Source organism: Rana temporaria, chromosome 6 (genome assembly GCF_905171775.1).
Source record: "Rana temporaria chromosome 6, aRanTem1.1, whole genome shotgun sequence".
Taxonomy (NCBI): Eukaryota; Metazoa; Chordata; class Amphibia; order Anura; family Ranidae; genus Rana; species Rana temporaria.
Genome location: NC_053494.1, coordinates 6,933,985 through 6,956,109, shown reverse-complemented (window position 1 = coordinate 6,956,109; position 22,125 = coordinate 6,933,985). Strand labels below are relative to the sequence as shown.

The following is a 22,125-nucleotide window of genomic DNA, read 5'->3' as shown; positions in this document are numbered from 1 at the left end:
TAACTCTCTCTTACTGTATACAAAATGAAAGGCCTTTAGTTCTGCTTGAACCGCTTGCCGACCGTATACTGTACATACACGACGGCAAGGCGGCTCCCCTGTGCAGAATCACGTACCTGTATGTGATTCCGCACCTCAAGGTCTGGGGTGCACACGCGTGCCGCCGAAGGCCAATCAGCGGGTCCGGAGGACGCGATGTCCACTGACCCCTCCCCATTGTTCGGGAGACAGGAAAAACGTCAGTCTGCCTATGTAATCAAGGCAGATCGCTGTTCTGTGAGATGGGAAGGCTGTGATCCTGTGTTTCTACTACTGTAAGCATGAACACGGATCTCTGCCTTCCCACAGTACAGTCACCTCCCCCACACAGTTAGAAAGCATACATTTAACCGATTGATGACCGGCTCATGCCGATATACGTCAGCAGAATGGCACGGCTGCGCAAAGTGATGTATATATACGGCAATTCGAATTTTGCGCTGTTCATGCGCGCGCCCCTGCTGCGAGCTCCATGACCGTGTCCGTGGGACCCCAAGGACTCGATGTCCGCCAGTGTTCCGGGATCGGGTCACAGAGCTGCAGGATGGGGAGAGGCCAGTGTAAACAAGGCATCTCCCTGTTCTGCCTAGTGACACAACACTGATCATAGGCTCCCTCTCATCGGGAGCAGCGATCAGTGACGTGTCACAGTAAGCCACGCCCTAGGACACACTTAACCCTTCCTAACCCCCTAGTGGTTAACCCATAAGTGGCCCATCAGTGGCTATCAGTGCTTCCCATCAGTGACCATTAATGCCACCTATTAGTGCCCATCAGTGCAGCCTCATCAGTGCCCATCAGTGCTACTTCATCAATGTCCATCCGTGGCTGTCAGTGCTGCCTATCAGTGACCATTAATGCCACCTATCAGTGCCCATCAGTACAGCCTCATCAGTGCTGCCTAGCAATGCCCATCAGTGCAGCCTCATCGGTGGCTATCAGTGCTGCCTATCGGTGACCATTAATGCCGCCTATCAGTACAGCCTCATCAGTGCCACCTATCATTGCCCATCATGTGTTTCGTGACCGCCAGTTGTCATTCTATATGTGACAGCGCTGAAAGCTGAAAATTGTCCTGGGATTGTGTTGAAGGGGTTAAATGTATATGCAGTCTGACTTCATTAGAGTAATCAAATATTTACCCCCAGCTGAGCTCAGCAAAGAACACCAGGCCAAAGGTCCTGCTATTATTAACCAAGGTCCCGCTATTATCTACCAGAAATGCATAAATCACGATAAGCCCTTGGCTCAGATTCCGAGGATGATGGAACCATTCTTACAACACTGGGTGGGGTTTAGAAGCACAGATATAAATACCCCCCACCCCCAGACCAGCCATTACACTGGGAAGCTGAACAATGCAGGTGAGTTCAACAAATCCTACTGGATGGGGATGAAGGGGAATGGATGTAGGACCCACTTTAAGTAATGGAGATTGACCCAGGGGCGTTTGCCTGGGGTGCCATGTTTTAGGAGGGCGGCGTTTGTACCGGGATAATGCAGCTGCAAGCATCGTGTTTTAGAGCCTGGCGGTCGGCTCTCTTGTAATAGCAACCAGAGCGGCTAACCAACCACTCAATTGCTATTACAAGCAGCGGGAGGGGACGTTACCGGCTTTCCCAGGTTCTCCCGTCCCACCGGAGACCCAGCCGGTGTGTCCCGGGTCGGCTTTGATTGGCTGTCCTTAACAGTAAACTGTGTATATATATATATTTTAACAGAGACCCTAAAGAATAAAATGGCAGTTGTTGTAATATTTTCTGTCACACTACATTTGTGCAGCGGTCTTTCAAACTATTTTTTTGGGGGGGGGAAATTTCACTTCAATTAATTGAAAATAAATAACAGTAAAGTTAGCCCAATTTTTTTTTTTGTGAAAGATGATGTGACACCGAGTAAATAGATAACTAACTTGTCACGCTTTAAAATTGCGCACACTTGTGAAATGGCGCCAAACTTCAGTACTTTTTTTTCTACAGGTTACCAGTTTAGAGGTACAGGGGAGGTCTAGCGCTAAAATTATTGCTCTCACTACAACGATCGCGGCGATACCTCACTTGTGTGGTTAGAACGCCGCTCACATACGCGGGCGCGACTTGCGTATGCGTTCGCTTCTGCACACGAGCACGGAGGGATGGGACACTTTCATTTATTTTTTTACTATTATTTATTTATTTATTTAACGTTTTATTTTTACACTGTCCCTTTATTTATTTATTTTTTCTCTTGTATTCCTATTACAAGGAATGTAAACATTAAGACCCCTTTCACACTGGGGCGGTTTGCAGGCGCTATTGCTCTAAAAATATCGCCTGCAAACCGACCCTAAACAGCGGCTGCTGTTTCTCCAGTGCGAAAGCCCCGAGGGTTTTCACTTTCACACTGGAGCGGTGCGCTAGCAGGGCCGCTCCAAAAGTCCTGCTAGCCGCATCTTTGAAGCGGTGAGAGGAGCGGTGTGTTTACCGCTCCTCCGCCGCTCCTTCCCATTGAAATCAATGGGAAACCGCGGCTATACCGCCCGCAATGCGCCTCTGCAGAGGCGCATTGCAGGCGGTATTGATCCTTTTTCTGCTGCTAGCAGGGGTTAAAACCGCACCACTAGCTGCCGAATACCGCTGCAATTAGGACGGTAAAGCGCCGCTGAAAATAGCGGGGCTATACCACCACCCCCATTGTGAAAGGGGCCTAAGGATGACAGGTCCTCTTTGTTGAGAGATCTGGGGTCAAAAACACCTCACATCTCACATTTACACTTAAAAGCAAAAATATATAAAGAAAAATTGACATTATGACTTTAGGAAAAAAATAATAATTGTTTATGGAGGTCACTCCAGTCCTCCAAGGGCATAGAGCTGAGTTGGGGCCATCTTGCCTGCACTCGACTTTCTGCCTAGGCTTCGGCCGCATCGGAAACCCCAAAGGGGGGGGGAGGGGGGCTTGGTGATCTTGCGAAGCTGCCGTTTAAAGGGATTGTAAACCCTCCTGCTTTTTCACCTCAATGCCTCCTATGCTTAAGGTGAAAAAACTTCTGTCAGTGACCAGCCCCCCCCCCCCTCTGTTTTACTTACCTGAGCCCTGGAATGTCCCACGCCAAGGACGCGCTGTTTCTCTGCCCGGGGTTCTCGACTCTTCATTGGATAGATTGATAGCAGCGCAGCCATTGGCTCCTGCTGCTGTCAATCAAATCCAATGACATGGGTGCTGGGGGGGGCGGGGCTAAGTCCTGCATGCGGCTGCTATGGACGCAGAGTGTATGACATGGGAGAGCGCTTCTCCTAGGGGGGTTATCTGATGCGGGGAGGAGCCGCGAGAGCCGCCGGGGGACCCCAGAAGATGGTGTTCGGGGGCCACTCTGTGGAAAACGAGCTGCACAGTGGAGGGAAGTATAACATGTTTGTTATTTTTATTTTTCTAATTGAACCTTTAGTGTCACTTTAACCACTTCCCTACCGCACGCCGTCATATGACGTCGCTGACTTCCGGGGGGGGGGGGGGGGATATCTGAATGATGGGGGAAGCTATAGGCATCATTCAGATATCATTCTTTCCAGCCAGCGATTCTGTGCCCCATAAGAACGATCATAACTTCCGCCGCTTGATCGTTCTTATAGGCGATGGGAGGGGACGTCCTCCCGCCGCCATCCGGTGCTTCTCCGGGCTCTCCCGTGCCATCAGAATCGGCCGCCCGGGTTCCCGGATGTAAACAGATTGTGTCTTTTTCAACCTGACTAACTCTGTAACTATGTAATTCTGTAACTATAATGTAACTCTGTAACAATGTAACTCTTTAACTCTGTAACTCTTTAACTCTGTAACTCTGTAACTCTATCACTCAGCCCCGATCGTTGGACCTCGCTTTGCTCCTTGTGTTCTGCTTGGCTCCTGTTATCGCCTTCCAACCGCCTCTCAACAAGAATCACCGTGAGTATTATTTCCCTCTTCTACTTTATTGTAAAACACGTCAGATATTATTTTCTGTACTGGGATATCAACCTTCCCTAAATATTTGTGAATGTGACTAAGAAGTAGATTACGAGAGCCAATGTTTTATCGGAAGATTTACTCCCCTTTCCTGACCGGGCCAGTTTTTGCGATTCGGCACTGCGACGCTTTAACTGACAATTGCGCGGTCGTGCGACATGGCTCCCAAACAAAATTGACGTCCTTTTTTCCACACAAATAGAGGTTTCTTTTGGTGGTATTTGATCACCTCTGCGGTTTAAATTTTTTGCACTATAAACAAAAATAGAGCGACAATTTTGAAAAAATACTTTTTGCGATAATAAATATCCCCAAAAAAATATATAAAAAAATATATTTTTTTTCCTCAGTTTAGGCCGATATGTAATTCTTATATACAGTTTTGGTACAAAAAAAAAAATCGCAATGAACGTTTATTGATTGGTTTGAGCAAAGGTAATAGCGTCTACAAAATAGGGGATAGTTTTATGGCATTTTTATTAATAATTTCTTTTTTTTACTTGTAATGGCGGCGATCATAGTTTTTTATCGTGACTGCGACATTATGGCGCACACATCGGACAATTCTGACACTATTGTGGGACCATTGGGGTAGATTCAGGTAGCAATTACGCCTGCGTATCCATAGATACGCAGCGTAATTGCTAAGTAGCGCCCGCGTATCGACTTTCTGTATTCAGAAAGATCGATACGCCGACTGTAGCCTAAGATATGACTGGCATAAGGCTCTTATGCCGTCGTATCTTAGGCTGCATTCTGACGCTGGCCGCTAGGTGGCGTTCCCGTAGTGGTCAGCGTAGAGTATGCAAATTGCATACTAACGCCGATTCACGAGCGCCCGGCGTTCAAGTTTTACGTCGTTTGCGTACGTCGCTTCCGTTGTAAGGCTGCTCCTGCAATTAGGAGGCGCAGCCAATGGTAAGTATAGACGTCGTTCCCGCGTCGCGATTTTTGAAATTTACGTTGTTTGCGTAAGTGAATCGTGAATGGCGCTGGATGCCATTTACGTTCACGTCAAAGCAAATGACATCCTTGCGACGTCATTTACCGCAATGCACGTCGGGAAAGTTTCCCGACGGAGCATGCGCACTACGTTCGGCGCGGGAACGCGCCTAATTTAAATGATCCACGCCCCCTACGGGATCATTTAAATTACGCACGCTTACGCCGGCCACTTTTACGAAAAGCCCCCGCAAATTACGGAGCAAATGCTTCGTGAATGAATCGTAGCTCAAGTAATTTACGGAGGCGTAGCGTAAAAACGGGACGCTGCGCCGCCGTACCAGTGCGCGCCCCTACCTGAATCTGGGCCATTGTCATTTATAAAATGATCAGTGCTATAAAAATGCATTGATTACTATGTAAATGACACTGGCAGGGAAGGGGTTAACCGCTAGGGGGCTAGGAAGGGGTTGAGTGTGTCCTAGGGAGTGATTCTAACTGTGTGAAATTGCGAACGTCAAGAACGCAGTCACGTACGACGTCACAATAAAACGGAAGTTCCCTTCCCTTTGGGCTCCTTCTGCTAATCTCATGTTAGTAGAAGTTTGGTGAGAGACGATTCGCGTTTTTCAGCTTCGTGCTTTTCAGTCCGTTACCGTTCTTTGCAGCGTGACGAATGCGCTAGTTTTACCAGACCGAGCGCTTCCGTCTCGTACTGGATTCAGAGCATGCGTGGAATTTTGTGCATCCGAATTGTCCACACACGCTCGGAACTTACGAGAACGGATTTTGTTGTCGGAAAATTTGGAGAACCAGCTCTCAAATTTTTGTTGTCGGAAAATGTCCGATGGGGACTACACACGGTCGGAATTTCCGACCAAAAGCTCCCATCGAACATTTGTTGTCGGAAATTTCGAGCGTGTGTACGCGGCATAACAGTGGATATCCAGTGGAGCGGGATCAGTCTTCTAGCCACTGTCATCATGTGAGTGACCAATTTCTTAGCATATTCAGGTCGTCCTGGAAAGGATAAGCCAAGTAAGCAGTGTAAATGGTCTGATGCTGAGGACCAGGGCAGGACTTAGGGTGGTGGGGGCCCCTGGGCTTAATAATCAAAGGGGCCCCCTGGAGCAGAGAAGCAGGGGGTTGTTACTGCCGACCGATCATAGTTGTTGAGGGGGGTGGGGGGCTGGTGGGTCCGCCGACCGACCTATCAAAGTTGTTGGGGGGGGCAATGCGCCGACCGATCAAAGTTGTTGAGCTTGGGAGGCAGCCGCTGGACGGACTTCTTTTTCTTACTTCCTCCCAGGGCTGGCTTCAGTTATTTTGGGGCCCCTTACACAGCTGCAGTGAAGGGGCCTCCTGGAGCATCGAAGTTGTTGAGCGGGGGCCTGCCGAGAATTACCTCCATACACCGAAGGTGTTGAGCGGGGGGCGAAATTGCGGGAGTGGGTTGCCACGATTGCCGTGAACGGGGATGGCCGCGAAATTGTGTGAGGGGGTTGCCGCGATTGCCGTGAAATTGCGGAAGGGGATTGACGTGAAATTGCATGAGGGGATTGCCGCGAAATTGTGTGAGGGGGTTGCCGCGATTGGGGGGTTGCCGCGATTGGGCCCGGGGCCACCTATTGGGTGGGGCCCATGGGCTTGAGCCCAGTTAAGCCCAATGGTAAGTCCGGCCCTGCTGGGGACATTTCTAGTTCTTGCTGCAGCACTTGGAGCATGTGGGGTCAAAAGGTTGGTATGAAGGAACATTGGCAAAATATGTGCTATAAAGACCCCGAGGTTCGGACACATTGCCAGCAATTTTTGGGGACAGTTGGGTTGGGTGCGTGTGAGGCCGGGTACACACGGACAAACATGTATGGTGAAAGCGGTCCGTCGGACCGTTTTCACCATACATGTCTGCCAGAGGGCTTCTGTACGATGGTTGTACACACCATCGTACAGAAGTCCGCGCGTAAACAATACGCGGGGCGTGTCCGCGGTGTCGCCGCGTCGATGACGCGGTGTCGCCGCGTCGATGACGCGGTGTCGCCGCGACAATGACGCGGCGACGTGGGCGGCCCGCCTTTAAAATGCTTCCACGCATGCGTCGAAGTCATTCGACGCATGCGAGGCACGGCGGGCGGCTGGACATGTACGGTAGGTCTGTACTGACGACCGTACATGTCCGAGCGGGCTGAATTCCAGCGGGCTGTTTTAAAACAAGTCCAGGAATATTTGTCTGCTGGGAAAAGGCCCGGCGGGCAAATGTTTGCTGGAATTCGGCCCGCTCGCGCCCACACACGACCAAACATGTCTGCTGAAACTGGCCTGCGGGCCAGTTTCAGCAGACATGTTTGCTCGTGAGTATGGGGCCTAAGACCTCCGGGGTTCTCTACCAAAATTTACTGTATAGTTAGTTTCCAAATACAACACACATGTAGAAGGCTTTGCAGTCACTTCCCATATTTCCTCCCAGCATACAGGATGAATGGGGCGTTGGAGAGTGGATCCCCATCTTGTCATATAAAGGTGTTGGTCCTCAGGAATCTGAGGAGATTCATGTAGAAGCTTTGAGAGGAAGGAAATGGGTCTCAGTTGAGAAGAGTCTTGGCTACAAACCTGTTCAAAGGCTGTGGGACGCTGTAAAATCACAGAGGATCAGGGCTTGTTTCCAGCAGGAATGTGGGGGAGTGCAGTTCCGGCACCTCCAGCACTGAATGTATGCAATGCCAACGGGGTGCTGGGGTGTGATGGAGGATCTACTGATACTGGCTGTTTGGGATGCTTATTGTTGCTGGAGGGGATCTATTTTTACGTGGCAAATCAATCTATTGTTGCTGGTGGAGGATCTTTTGTTACTGCAGGGGATCTACTGTTTAGGGAGGGGACTACTGTTGCTGGCTGCTGGAGAGTCTATTAATGTTGACTGCTGGGAGATCTGTTGTTAGTGCTGGGGGTCTATTGTTGCTAAATTACTTAGCATTACAAAATTATACTTTTAGAAAGTCTATAAAGCTCTATATTCTCTAAAAGGGGCAGTACTTGGAGCTGGGTAGGGGGTGGAACCAAGAGGTGGTGCTCAGGGGTGGGTAGGGGGCAGTACCAAGGATCAGTGCTTGGAGGTTGGTAGGGGTCGGATACATGAAGAGATCTAGAAGGGGGGAGTTCCTGCACCTTCTTTGTTTCCCCGAAAATAAGCCCGGGTCTTATATAAATTTTGGCAACAAAAGACACAGTAGGGCTTATTTTCGGGGTAGGTCCTACCATGTAATGTGCTGTCTTCTCTACCCCTCTCTCTCCATGCCTGTCAGGAATCCCCAGTGTGAACTGAGTTAAAATGCTTGTAAAATCCTATAATCCCCTCTATTACAGTATTGTATAATGTACAACGTGTGTGTTTCTGTAATATAATTGTGCCAAATATCTTCGTTATAGCGCAGATTCGTGCTTCTGTGACCCGCCGGAGCTCTCTTCCCCGCAATCATATTACAGAAACACTCACATTGTACATTATATACTACTGTAATAGAGTGGATTATAGGATTTTACAAGCTTAGGGCTTATTTTTGGGGTAGGGCTTATAATGCATCTCTGAAAAAATAAATGGAGAGGATTGTTTAAATCAGTGGTCTCCAAACTGCTGGGGCCGGAGGCGGCCCTTTGCTTGAATTTATCCGGCCCTTGTGAAATTATTCCTGCCACCAACGCCAACAATGGGGCATAATTCCTTCCACTGGCACCAACAATGGGGCACTATTCCTCCCAACAATGCCAACTATTTCTCCCCCTAATATCCAAAGATCTGGCATTGTTTACTCTAACTGGGCACAGTCCAGCCCCCCTAAAGTCTGAAGGACAGTAAACTGGCCCCCCTTTGGAGACCCCTGGTTTATTTGAAGGCAATTTGTCAAACAACCTAAATTTGCCAGTAACTGGATAAATAAAGTGTCTAAGCTTGGAACAGTTTGGCTTGGGCCCAAGGCAACATTTGTAGTGGGACAGACTATCCGTTATATCTGGGTGGGCCTGAATCTCATCCCCAAATATGAGGTAATAATTTTGAGTTGCACATCTTATGGAGAGAGAACTCTGACGCTATAATTTCTCTTTCCAGTGAATAGTTGTCAAGATTCCAGCTTTAAAACCTGCTTCCCTCTGGACTGCAAGGATGTGTATGACAGCGAGTTTACCGCAGACGGCGTATATCTGATCTTCCCCAATGGACGGTATTCAGCTCCAGTCCCGGTATACTGCGACATGACCAGTGCAAATGGACCATGGACAGTAAGTGATGGTCCCCTCCCCCACAGTGATGTAGAGATATATTGTTCCCCTTTACTAACCCTTGTGACATTTTCATTATAGATTATACTTTCCTTCATCAATGTCTGTCCAGCCTGACGCTGAGATCTCTTAAACAGTTAGCCCACCTATCTATCCCTCTATCCCACAATCCCTCTATCCATCTATCCCTCTATCCCACTATCACTCTGTCCATCCCTCCATCTATCTCTCCCTCCATCCCTCTATTCCACTCTCCATCCCTCTATTCCACTATCCATCCCTCTATTCCACTATCCATCCCTCTATTCCACTATCCATCCCTCTATTCCACTCTCCATCCCTCTATTCCACTCTCCATCCCTCTATTCCACTCTCCATCCCTCTATTCCACTATCCATCCCTCTATTCCACTATCCATCCCTCTATTCCACTATCCATCCCTCTATTCCACTATCCATCCCTCTATTCCACTATCCATCCCTCTATTCCACTATCCATCCCTCTATTCCATTATCCATCCCTCTATTCCACTATCCATCCCTCCATCCCACTCTCCATCCCTCTATTCCATTTTCCATCCCTCTATTCCACTATCCATCCCTCTATTCCATTATCCATCCCTCCACCCCACTCTCCATCCCTCTATTCCATTTTCCATCCCTCTATTCCACTATCCATCCCTCTATTCCACTATCCATCCCTCTATTCCACTATCCATCCCTCTATTCCACTATCCATCCCTCTTTTCCATTATCCATCCCTCTATTCCACTATCCATCCCTCCATCCCACTCTCCATCCCTCTATTCCACTATCCATCCCTCTATTCCACTATCCATCCCTCTATTCCACTATCCATCCCTCTATTCCACTCTCCATCCCTCTATTCCATTTTCCATCCCTCTATTCCACTATCCATCCCTCCATCCCACTCTCCATCCCTCTATTCCACTCTCCATCCCTCTATTCCACTCTCCATCCCTCTATTCCACTCTCCATCCCTCTATTTCATTGTGTGTAATGTGTGTAATGAGTGTAGTGTGTGTAATGATTGTGTATATAGGGTGTTCTGCTTTTACTTACCAATCTGTCGGTTTTCTCTCTCTGTGATGTAATATTTGCATTATGTGTGTAGAATTGTACAATCCCCCCAGGGGACAGTATTGATCGGAGCACATCGCCCCATCACTATGATCCAATCATTTCATGTCTCTTCTTCAGGTGTTTCAGAAGAGGTTTGATGGAAGTGAGGATTTTAACCGAGGCTGGGAGGACTACAAGGCCGGATTTGGACAAGCCGACTCTGAGTATTGGTTGGGTAAGGCTTTTATTTTACACCTTCCTGAATATTACAAAGTCCCTCTACTCTACACATAGAAAGAATAAAATCCTTAAAGGGGTTGTAAAAGTTCAGAGGTTTAAAAAAAAACAAAAAAAACACACATGCCATACTTTCCTCCTCTGTGCAGAGAGTGGCCCCCGATCCTCCACTTCTAGGGTCCCCCCGCAGCGCTCCAGGCTCCTCCTCTTCTTGAGTGCCCTGTCAGAGAAGCGCTCTTCTTTGGGACACCCGTGCGGGCGCGCTCCCATGTACTGTTGCTGCGTCCGTAGACACAGACAGCAGGACTCGGCTCCGCCCCCCAGTGCCCGCGTCATTAGATTTGATTGGCAGCAGTGGGAGCCAATTAGGGTGACCACGTGTCCCGGATTGCCGGGGACAGTCCCACATTTTGCAGGTCTATCCCGGGCACAATCATTCCAGGACAATACAGTGTCCCGGAATGAAACTGACACAGCCACCTCCCTGCGCCAATCTGATGCCCCCAAAAAATGCCGCCACATCACCGCTTTCCTCGCTGACAGCACTTGTCCTGCCCGGGAATGCCTGGAGGAGCACAATCCCCGCCCCCTGCTTGTGATTGGAGAAATCATAAATCCCGCCTCTTGTGTTCAATCACTGTGCTGTGATTCGTTACAGCACAAGCTGATTTTTGGGAAGGGAGGGTGTCCCTGAATGGTAGTTTGGAAATGTGGTCACCCTAGAGCCAATGGCTGTGCTGCTATCAATCTATCCAATCAGGACACGAGACACCGGCCGGAGCTGGTGTGCCTGTTCCCATTGTATGAATTACGGGGCTGAGGTAAGTATAATGGGGGCTCGGGGGGGGCTGCTGAATGACAGAAAGTTTTTCACCCTAACGTATAGAATGCATTGAGGTGACAAATCTTGAGGGTTTACAGCTCCTTTAACCACTTCCTTCCCCGCCCATTGTCATATGACGTCCGCAGATGGGATATCCCATCCTGGGCGGGCGTCATATGACGGCCTCGGCTTCCCCGCGGTATATATGGGGCGCGTGTGCGCCGCCGAGGAGCCGATGCACGTGCCCGGCTGTCGCTCGTGACAGAGCAGGAACCTGGATCTGTGTGTGTAAACAGATCCACGTCCTGTCAGGGGAGAGGAGACAGATCGTGTGTTCCTAGTATATAGGAACACCGATCCGTCTCCTGCCCTAGTCAGTCCTATCCCCCCTACAGTTAGAACACACAGTCAGGTAACACATTTAACCCCTGGATCGCCCCCTAGTGTTAACTCCTTCCCTGCCAGTGACATTTATACAGTAATCAGCGCATATTTATAGCTCTGATCGCTGTATAAATGTCAATGGTCCCAAAATATGGTCAAAAGTGTCCGATCTGTCCGCCACAATGTCACAGTCATGATAAAAATAGCTGATCACCGCCATTATTAGTAAAAAAAATAATAATAATAAAAATGCCATAAATCAATAACCTATTTTGTAGACGTTATAACTTTTGGCAATCAATATACACTTATTGCCATTTTTTTTTTTTACCAGAAATATGTGGAAGAATACATATCGGCCTAAACTGAGGAGAATTGTGTTTTTTACATTTGGGATATTTATTAAAAAAAAAAAATAAAAAAAATTTTACTATAATTTTCGCTCTTTTTTTGTTTATTGCGCAAAAAAAACGCAGAGATGATCAAATATCACCAAAAGAAATCTCTATTTGTGGGGAAAAAAATTATAAAAATTTCATTTGGGTACAGTGTTGCATGACCGCGCAATTGTCATTCACATTGTTACAGCGCTGAAAGCTGAAAATTGGCCTGGGCAGGAAGGGGGTGATAATGCCCGGTATTGAAGTGGTTAAAGTGTCATTGTTTTAGTTTTTTTTATATAACAAACCTTACCTACTTACCTGCTCTGTGTAATGGTTTTGCACATAGCAGCCCAGATCCTCCTCGTCTCGGGGTCCCTCGTTGGCGCTCCTGGCTCCTCCCTCCTGCTGGGTGTCCCCACAGCAAGCAGTTTGCAATGGGGGCACCCAGAGGAGGCGTGCTCCCCGATCATTGGCTCCGCGTGTCCATTCACACATAGAGCCGCAATGTGGCCCTGCCCCCTCCGTCTCCTGATTGGCTCACTGGCTGGGATTGAGTGTTAGTCCTGGGAGAGGCAAGACTGTCGTGGACATCGCTGGATTGAGAGGGGGCTCAGGTATGTATTGGGGGGTGGGGGGGCTCCACACATATTTTATACGTGATCCTGCGCACGGCTGCCGCCCTGTAGCAGTAAAACCGTTATTGGGCAGAAGACAAGCGGGTAATGTTGGGTGTTTTTTATTTAAATTTATTTTTCAATTAGTTACAGTAATATTATGCTATACTAGTATTTTATCTTTCACTAGTTTGAGGGGGAAATATATTTGAATATATATTTTTTTATTACTGTCAATAAACCTCTCTGTCATTTCTGGCCCAGGTCTGGAGAACATCTACCAACTCACCCTGCGGAGGTCCTACCGCCTGCGCATCGACCTCACAGATTACGACAATGACGCCCGTTTTGTGACCTACAATACCTTTTCCCTCTCACCTCTCGCCATCTCCGGAGTGGAAAAAAGCTACAAACTGTATATTGATGGGTTTAAAGAAGGAGATTCATCCAGACCAGCTGGTGAGGAACCAAAGAATGGATAATGGGAGGGAATAGAGGGATGGAGAGTGGAATAGAGGGATGGATAGTGGAAGAGAGGGATGGATAGTGGAAGAGAGGGATGGATAGTGGAAGAGAGGGATGGATAGTGGAAGAGAGGGATGGATAGTGGAATAGAGGGATGGAGAGTGGAATAGAGGGATGGAGAGTGGAATAGAGGGATGGAGAGTGGAATAGAGGGATGGAGAGTGGAATAGAGGGATGGAGAGTGGAATAGAGGGATGGAGAGTGGAATAGAGGGATGGAGAGTGGAATAGAGGGATGGAGAGTGGAATAGAGGGATGGAGAGTGGAATAGAGGGATGGAGAGTGGAATAGAGGGATGGATAGTGGAATAGAGGGATGGATAGTGGAATAGAGGGATGGATAGTGGAATAGAGGGATGGATAGTGGAATAGAGGGATGGATAGTGGAATAGAGGGATGGATAGTGGAATAGAGGGATGGATAATGGAATAGAGGCATGGGTAGTGAAATAGAGGCATGGGTAGTGAAATAGAGGCATGGGTAGTGAAATAGAGGCATGGGTAGTGAAATAGAGAGATGGATAGTGGAATAGAGGGATGGATAGTGGGATGGAATAGAGGGATGGATAGTGAAATAGAGGGATGGATAGTGCAATAGAGGGATGGATAATGGAATAGAGACATGGATAGTGGAATAGAGGGATGGATAGTGGAATGGATAGTGGAATAGAGGGATGGATAATGGAATAGAGGGATGGATAGTGGAATAGAGGGATGGATAGTGGAATAGAGGGATGGATAGTGGAATAGAGGGATGGATAGTGGAATAGAGGGATGGATAGTGGAATAGAGGGATGGATAGTGGAATAGAGGGATGGATAGTGGAATAGAGGGATGGATAGTGGAATAGAGGGATGGATAGTGGAATAGAGGGATGGATAATGGAATAGAGGGATGGATAGTGGAATAGAGGGATGGATAGTGGAATAGAAGGATGGAGAGTGGAATACAGGGATGGATAGTGGAATAGAGGGATGGATAATGGAATAGAAGGATGGAGAGTGGAATAGAGGGATGGATAATGCAATAGAGGGATGAATAATGGAATAGAGGGATGGAGAGTGCAATGGTGGGATGGAGAGTGCAATGGTGGGATGGATAATGCAATGGTGGGATGGATAGTGGAATAGAGGGATGGATAATGGAATAGAGGGATGGATAGTGGAATAGAGGGATGGATAATGGAATAGAGGGATGGATAATGGAATAGAGGGATGGATAGTGGAATAGAAGGATGGAGAGTGGAATAGAAGGATGGAGAGTGGAATAGAAGGATGGATAGTGGAATAGAGGGATGGATAGTGGAATAGAGGGATGGATAGTGGAATAGAGGGATGGATAATGAAATAGAGGGATGGATAATGGAATAGAGGGATGGATAGTGGAATAGAGGGATGGATATTGGAATAGAGGGATGGATATTGGAATAGAGGGATGGATATTGGAATAGAGGGATGGATAGTGGAATAGAGGGATGGATAGTGGAATAGAGGGATGGATAGTGGAATAGAGGGATGGATAGTGGAATAGAGGGATGGATAGTGGAATAGAGGGATGGATAGTGGAATAGAGGGATGGATAGTGAAATAGAGGGATGGATAGTGAAATAGAGGGATGGATAGTGAAATAGAGGGATGGATAGTGGAATAGAGGGATGAATAGTGGAATAGAGGGATGGATAGTGAAATGGAGGGATGGATAGTGGAATAGAGGGATGGATAATGGGATGGAATAGAGGGATGGATAGTGGAATAGAGGGATGGATAATGGAATAGAGGGATGGATAGTGGAATAGAGGGATGGATAGTGGAATAGAGGGATGGATAATGGAATAGAGGGATGGATAGTGGAATAGAGGGATGGATAGTGGAATAGAGGGATGGATAGTGGAATAGAGGGATGGATAGTGGAATAGAGGGATGGATAGTGGAATAGAGGGATGGATAGTGGAATAGAGGGATGGATAATGGAAAAGAGGGATGGATAGTGGAATAGAGGGATGAATAGTGGAATAGAGGGATGGATAGTGAAATGGAGGGATGGATAGTGGAATAGAGGGATGGATAATGGGATGGAATAGAGGGATGGATAGTGGAATAGAGGGATGGATATTGGAATAGAGGGATGGATATTGGAATAGAGGGATGGATATTGGAATAGAGGGATGGATAGTGGAATAGAGGGATGGATAGTGGAATAGAGGGATGGATAGTGGAATAGAGGGATGGATAGTGGAATAGAGGGATGGATAGTGGAATAGAGGGATGGATAGTGGAATAGAGGGATGGATAGTGAAATAGAGGGATGGATAGTGAAATAGAGGGATGGATAGTGAAATAGAGGGATGGATAGTGGAATAGAGGGATGAATAGTGGAATAGAGGGATGGATAGTGAAATGGAGGGATGGATAGTGGAATAGAGGGATGGATAATGGGATGGAATAGAGGGATGGATAGTGGAATAGAGGGATGGATAATGGAATAGAGGGATGGATAGTGGAATAGAGGGATGGATAGTGGAATAGAGGGATGGATAATGGAATAGAGGGATGGATAGTGGAATAGAGGGATGGATAGTGGAATAGAGGGATGGATAGTGGAATAGAGGGATGGATAGTGGAATAGAGGGATGGATAGTGGAATAGAGGGATGGATAGTGGAATAGAGGGATGGATAATGGAATAGAGGGATGTATAGTGGAAAAGAGGGATGGATAGTGGAAAAGAGGGATGGATAGTGGAATAGAGGGATGGATAGTGAAATAGAGGGATGGATAGTGGAATAGAGGGATGGATAATGGGATGGAATAGAGGGATGGATAGTGAAATAGAGGGATAGAAAGTGGAATAGAGGGATGGATAGTGGAATAGAGGGATGGATAATGAAATAGAGGGATGGATAATGGAATAGAGGGATGGATAGTGGAATAGAGGGATGGATATTGGAATAGAGGGATGGATATTGGGATAGAGGGATGGATATTGGAATAGAGGGATGGATAGTGGAATAGAGGGATGGATAGTGGAATAGAGGGATGGATAGTGGAATAGAGGGATGGATAGTGGAATAGAGGGATGGATAGTGGAATAGAGGGATGGATAGTGAAATAGAGGGATGGATAGTGAAATAGAGGGATGGATAGTGGAATAGAGGGATGAATAGTGGAATAGAGGGATGGATAGTGAAATGGAGGGATGGATAGTGGAATAGAGGGATGGATAATGGGATGGAATAGAGGGATGGATAGTGGAATAGAGGGATGGATAGTGGAATAGAGGGATGGATAGTGGAATAGAGGGATGGATAGTGGAATAGAGGGATGGATTGGAAGGAGGGAAAGAATAAACTGATGGAGAAAGGACAAAAGAATGGATGGATGGCATGGATGGACAAATATACAGTAGGATGGAGGAATAAATGAATAGATGGAGGGATAGATGGATGGAGGGAGGGATAGAGTGAGGGATAGAGGGATAAATGAATAGATGGAGGGGTGGAGGGGTAGATGGAGGGATAGATGGAAGGATAGATGGATGGAGGGAGGAATAGAGAGAGGGATAGATGGATAGATGGTTAGAGGGGTAGAAGTCTGAAATTCATGAAGACCAGTTGGTGATGAACCAACATCAGAGAATGGATATTGGGATGGATGGATGGATGGGTAGACAGAATAAATTGATGGAAAATTAACAAATGGTGGATGGACAGGTGAACAGTGGGATGGATGGATTGATAATGGGATGGGTGGAGGGATAGATGATAGATAGAGATATAGAAAAATCAGTTTCAAAAACTATTTGAAACTGATTTGAAAAAAAACGTTTTGAATCGATCCGAATTTGAAACTGCGCTAAAACATAAAAAGTGAATAAAAGCTGCCAGTACCAAAAAAATTGTGGATACAAAATAAAAAAAATGTGTTATGTGCTAGGTACAGCGCTACAAATATTGATGAAAGAAACCCCAATGATGAGGTATGATAAAATGTGTGAATGAAAACAATTAGGCTCCATGCACACTGAAGCTGATAAACTGCAGTTTATTGGCGTTTTGGCTTTTTTTTTTTTTAAAGCCCATAAACTGAACTGTATGTTAGCCTATGTGCCCATGCACACCTGGGCGTTTTTTAGTGTTAATGAGATTTGGAGTTTATTGGCTTTCTTCTGAACGCCCGAAATTTGCGTTCAAGATTCCCGTTTTCTCTGGGGAAAAAACGCTAAAAAACGCTTAAAACGCTCAAAACCGCGTTTTTGAGCGTTTTTTATCCATTGAAAAAAAAAAAGCTACACTCAAAAACGCTGATTAAAGCTATTGCAAAAACGCTAAAAAACTTTGAAAGGCTCCCTGCAAAGCTACTGGCGTTTTTTAATAGCTTTTATCAGCTTTTATCAGCTTCAGTGTGCATGGAGCCTTAGACATAAACAACAGCACTGTGATGAAACATGTGTATATAAATTACAATCATGTGAAAAATAAATGAAGTGCAATAGGAAAGTCCCAAAATCGCTAAATAATGCGTGTTAATGGATGAATCCTGGAGGTTCATTCATCAGGTGAATCGATCTTTATAAAGAAGATAGAAAATACTTCCTTCCACCAATGGAGACAGCCAAGCGCTGGCGATGTAGTCTCCTTACCATAGAGAGTGACTACTATCACGGCGGGCAGTCAACTCCTCCCCCTTATACCAACCCCTAACCCAGCCCTAATATTAACCCCTCCCCCTCATATCAACCCGTAACCCAGCCCTAATATTAACCCCTAAACCTAACATTAACTCCTTACCTTCATACTACTCCTATCCCCAAATCCTAACCCTTATACTAATCCTTTTTCTATTCAAATTCAAATTGATTCTATTTGAATTTTGGAAAATAGTTCTATTCATTCTATTCTATTCTATTCTTTTATTTTCTATCCTATTTTGTTCTGTTTTAATCTATTATATTATATATATTTTTTTTCTGTTATATTCTTTTCTTTTTTTTATATTCTATTCCTTTATTTTCTATTCAATTTTTTGTTCTCTTTGGAAATTCGAAAACGATTCGAATTCAAAAACTATTTGAAACTGATTAAAAAAAAAACGTTTTGCATCGATCAGAATTTGAAAAATTTGAATCAACTTGAAAATGAAAAAAACAAAGCGAATAAACAAAACGAATAAACAAAACAAATGAAACAAATTTAACTATGTGAATTTATGTAAATAACGAAACAAAACAAATGTTTTCGATCACATGTGTAACCCAACCCTAATATTAACTCCTTCCCTTCATACCAACCCCTAACCCAACTCTAATAATAACTCCTAACCCTAATATTTACTCCTAACCCCAACCCCTAACCCTTATACTAACCCCAACCCCAATGTTAACCCCTAACCCTAATACTGACCCCAATTCTAACCCTAACTTATCTAAATATATAAATTAATAATAATAATCATAATAAATAAAATACATTAACCCCCCCTAACAAAAAAAAAAGTTAAATAAAAAAAAAACAAATAAATAAACAAATAATAATAATATATAAAATACATTAACCCCCCTAAAAAAAATGTTTTATGAAATAAAAATACATAAACAAATAATAAATACGTAATAATATTAATAAATTATTAATATAATAATAAATAACAAGTAGATATTAATAAATTTAATAAAATAAAAATCATAATAGATTATCCCCTATCCCCCCCCAACAAAAAAATAACAAAAAAATAACAATAATAAATATATAAATAATAATAATATTTTTTTTAATAATAAATAAATCATATTAATCATAAAAAATAAAATACATTAACCCCCCCTAACAAAAAAAAGTTAAATGAAAAAATAATGATAATCATAATATATAAAATACATTAACCCCCTAACAAAAAATAGTAAAATAAAAAAAACAAATACATAAACAAATAATAATAAATTAGTAATATAAGAATAAATAACAAGTAAATATTAATACATTTAATAAAATAAAAATGAATAGAAATCATAATAGATTATAACCTATGCCCCCCCCCCCCAACAAAAAAATAACAATAATAAATATATAAATAATAATAATAATTTTTTTTTATAATATAATAAAATAATAAATAAATAATAAAAATCATAATAAATAAATTAACCCCCTTTAACAAATAAAAAGTAAAACATAAAATGAATAAAAAAAAATAAAAAAAAACATAGCGACAAATGATTAAATAGAAGATATTTTTCTCTATTGGCTAATAAAAAAGCCAGAGCTCAAAAACGCTTTAAAAGTGATGTACAAAAATGCCCAAAAAAACGCACAAAAACGCGACGTTCAGGTGTGAAGGCGGCCTTCTATCCATGTAGAGTTGGTTTTTATTCCAACGTGTTTCTTGTTGTTTTCAAACAATTCACATTAGAAAATGACACGGGGTGAAAGGTCGGTTACAGGAGTGATCGGTACATTTGGGTTGGATGGGCACCATATAATAATTCTGATGGAAACAGAATAACAAAATAATCCTAGAGGGGGTCGGGGAGAGTGGGGGGGGGGGGGGCGCTGATGGGAGAGATCCTACCAAATTTATTATTATTTGTTTTTAAAAGATCAGACAAATTATATATTTTTTTTTATTCTATGTAACTGTAATTCGAATTCTTGCAGGCGACTCACTCAGGGACCACAATGGCATGGCGTTCTCCACCCACGACAGAGACAGAGATACTTGGCCTGGAAACTGTGCCAGTGTGACGAAAGGAGCATTCTGGTACTACGGATGCACCAGCACCAACCTCAACGGTTTATATTCCAAAGACCCCACCTGCCTGACCAGATTCCAGTATTGTATGATGACCTGGTTGTCATGGAGAAGTTCCTCACAACACCCCTTGAAGGCCGCCCAGATGAAGATCGCTGTGAATTAGTGAATTTCTGCTGACCTCCACATTCCTACTACAAGAAATAAAAAATGATCAGTGTAACGGACCTATGAACCATTCTGCCTACAGAGGACTGCATGACTTGTATTCTGAGCTCAAAGGGTTAATTATACAAGGGACTTTTTCACTGCTAAATGCTAATTGACGCTCTGTTGTGTATTACCAGTTAACAGCCTCCTGTCAGGTGTATGCTAACGTGATGATCTGTGAGTGTGTATTGTTCTAAAGGTTAATTGAATTCTATTGAGAAAGGAATGTGCCCGGCCAGGTCATGTTAAGTGGATTTCGGTGCTGGAACGTCTAGAGACTGATTGATTCAAGGAGATGTCATTATTTCAAAGCATGTGTATTGAAGCCCCCCCTGTGTGAGATGGGGGGGGGGGGGCGGAGAGTGTCATTGTCCCTGTAAGTTGTTGTAACCATATAAAAAGCGAGGTGAAATGTGCAATAAAAGTCAGTCTTTTTGACCCTTCAACGTAGTCTTGTCTCGTTCGGGAAGGGGAACTCTCTCTCTCTCTGGATCTATTGGACGGGGATACCGGCGGTGCATATCGCAGCTTGCCAGGGAAAAGGACTTCTCCAACGGCTGAGACCCTCTCCCTAGCTGGGTAGCCGTTACAATCAGCGCTTCCTAACAAAAATAAAATAAAAACATTATTAAGACCCCTTTAACACGGCAGCGTATTGCAGGCTCTATAGCGTAAAAAAATAGCGCCTGCAATCCCCCCTTAAAAAATCTGTTACATTCACACTGGAGCATTGCGCTAGCAGGACGGTAAAAAAAAAAAGTCCTGCTAGCCAATGCTGTATCCTGGCCTAGGCCAACAAGGCCCAGGCCTAGGGCAGCACTTTGCAGGGGGGCAGCACGGAAAGAGTCCCCGCCGGCTTTGACGGTCCTATCAGCCTGGACCACAAACCTTCCTCACTGTAATATATGTTTTCTGCTGCACCATTGGCATGGTTATATCTTCTTAGTCCTCGCAATAAAATTATTAGAAATTTGTGCTTAAAGTAGAATTTATAGGCAACACTTTTTTTTTTTTGGATAGAGTAAGGGGGGGTTATACCCCCTGCCAGTTATTTTTTTTTTTACTATCCCTGTCCCATTACAGAGATTTTCCTTCACTTCCTGCCCCATAGCCAAACAGGAAGTGAGAGAAAATCTATGCAAAGGGAATCCATTGCCCTCCCCCAGGCCCTCAGAACTAGTGTCCCCACTCGAAAATTACAGGGCAGATCTTAACCACTTGCCGCCCGCCAATGACAAATTGACGGCGGCAAAGTGGTTGTAGAATCCTGACTAGTGTTGAGCAGAATACGCCATATTCGATTTCGCGATATATCACGAATATATAGCCGAATATTCGAGTAATATTCGCTTTATTCGAAAATAATTGCGAAATTTCGACAACAGCGGAAGGAGCACTCTGATTGGCTCAGAATATTCGTGATATTTTGCACTCTGATTGGCTCAGAATATTCGTGATATTTTGCACTCTGATTGGCTCAGAATATTCGTGATATTGTATCGAAATTTCGCAAAATGCGAATGCGATATTGATGGCGAAATTTCGACAACAGCGGAAGGAGCACTCTGGCTCAGAATATTCGTGATATTTTGCACTCTGATTGGCTCAGAATATTCGTGATATTTTGCACTCTGATTGGCTCAGAATATTCGTGATATTGTATCGAAATTTCGCAAAATGCGAATGCGATATTGATGGCGAAATTTCGACAACAGCGGAAGGAGCACTCTGATTGGCTCAGAATATTCGTGATATTTTGCACTCTGATTGGCTCAGAATATTCGTGATATTGTATAGAAATTTCGCAAAATGCGAATGCGATATTGATTGCGGAATTTCGACAACTGCTGGCTCTGATGCAAAAGAAGGGCGGAGAAAATAATCGCGCAATATT

The 22,125-nt window shown here is 44.7% G+C and overlaps 1 protein-coding gene across 2 annotated transcripts; it reads left to right on the top strand.

Annotated features, from left to right (window-relative positions):
- Positions 1-1,296: 1,296 nt before the first annotated feature.
- Positions 1,297-20,294, top strand: LOC120942975 (microfibril-associated glycoprotein 4-like). 2 transcript variants are annotated; one of them, XM_040355986.1, is made up of 6 exons: positions 1,297-1,403; positions 3,876-3,960; positions 9,065-9,234; positions 10,464-10,551; positions 13,022-13,216; positions 19,928-20,294. In XM_040355986.1, exons 1-6 carry the CDS (start codon positions 1,398-1,400, stop codon positions 20,185-20,187), a joined length of 804 nt encoding a protein of 267 aa, XP_040211920.1. In that variant the 5' UTR covers positions 1,297-1,397; the 3' UTR covers positions 20,188-20,294. The 2 variants fall into 2 exon arrangements, with proteins under 2 accessions (XP_040211920.1, XP_040211919.1); XM_040355985.1 differs by having other exon boundaries at positions 1,298-1,403; positions 10,455-10,551.
- The last annotated feature ends 1,831 nt before the right edge of the window (positions 20,295-22,125 follow it).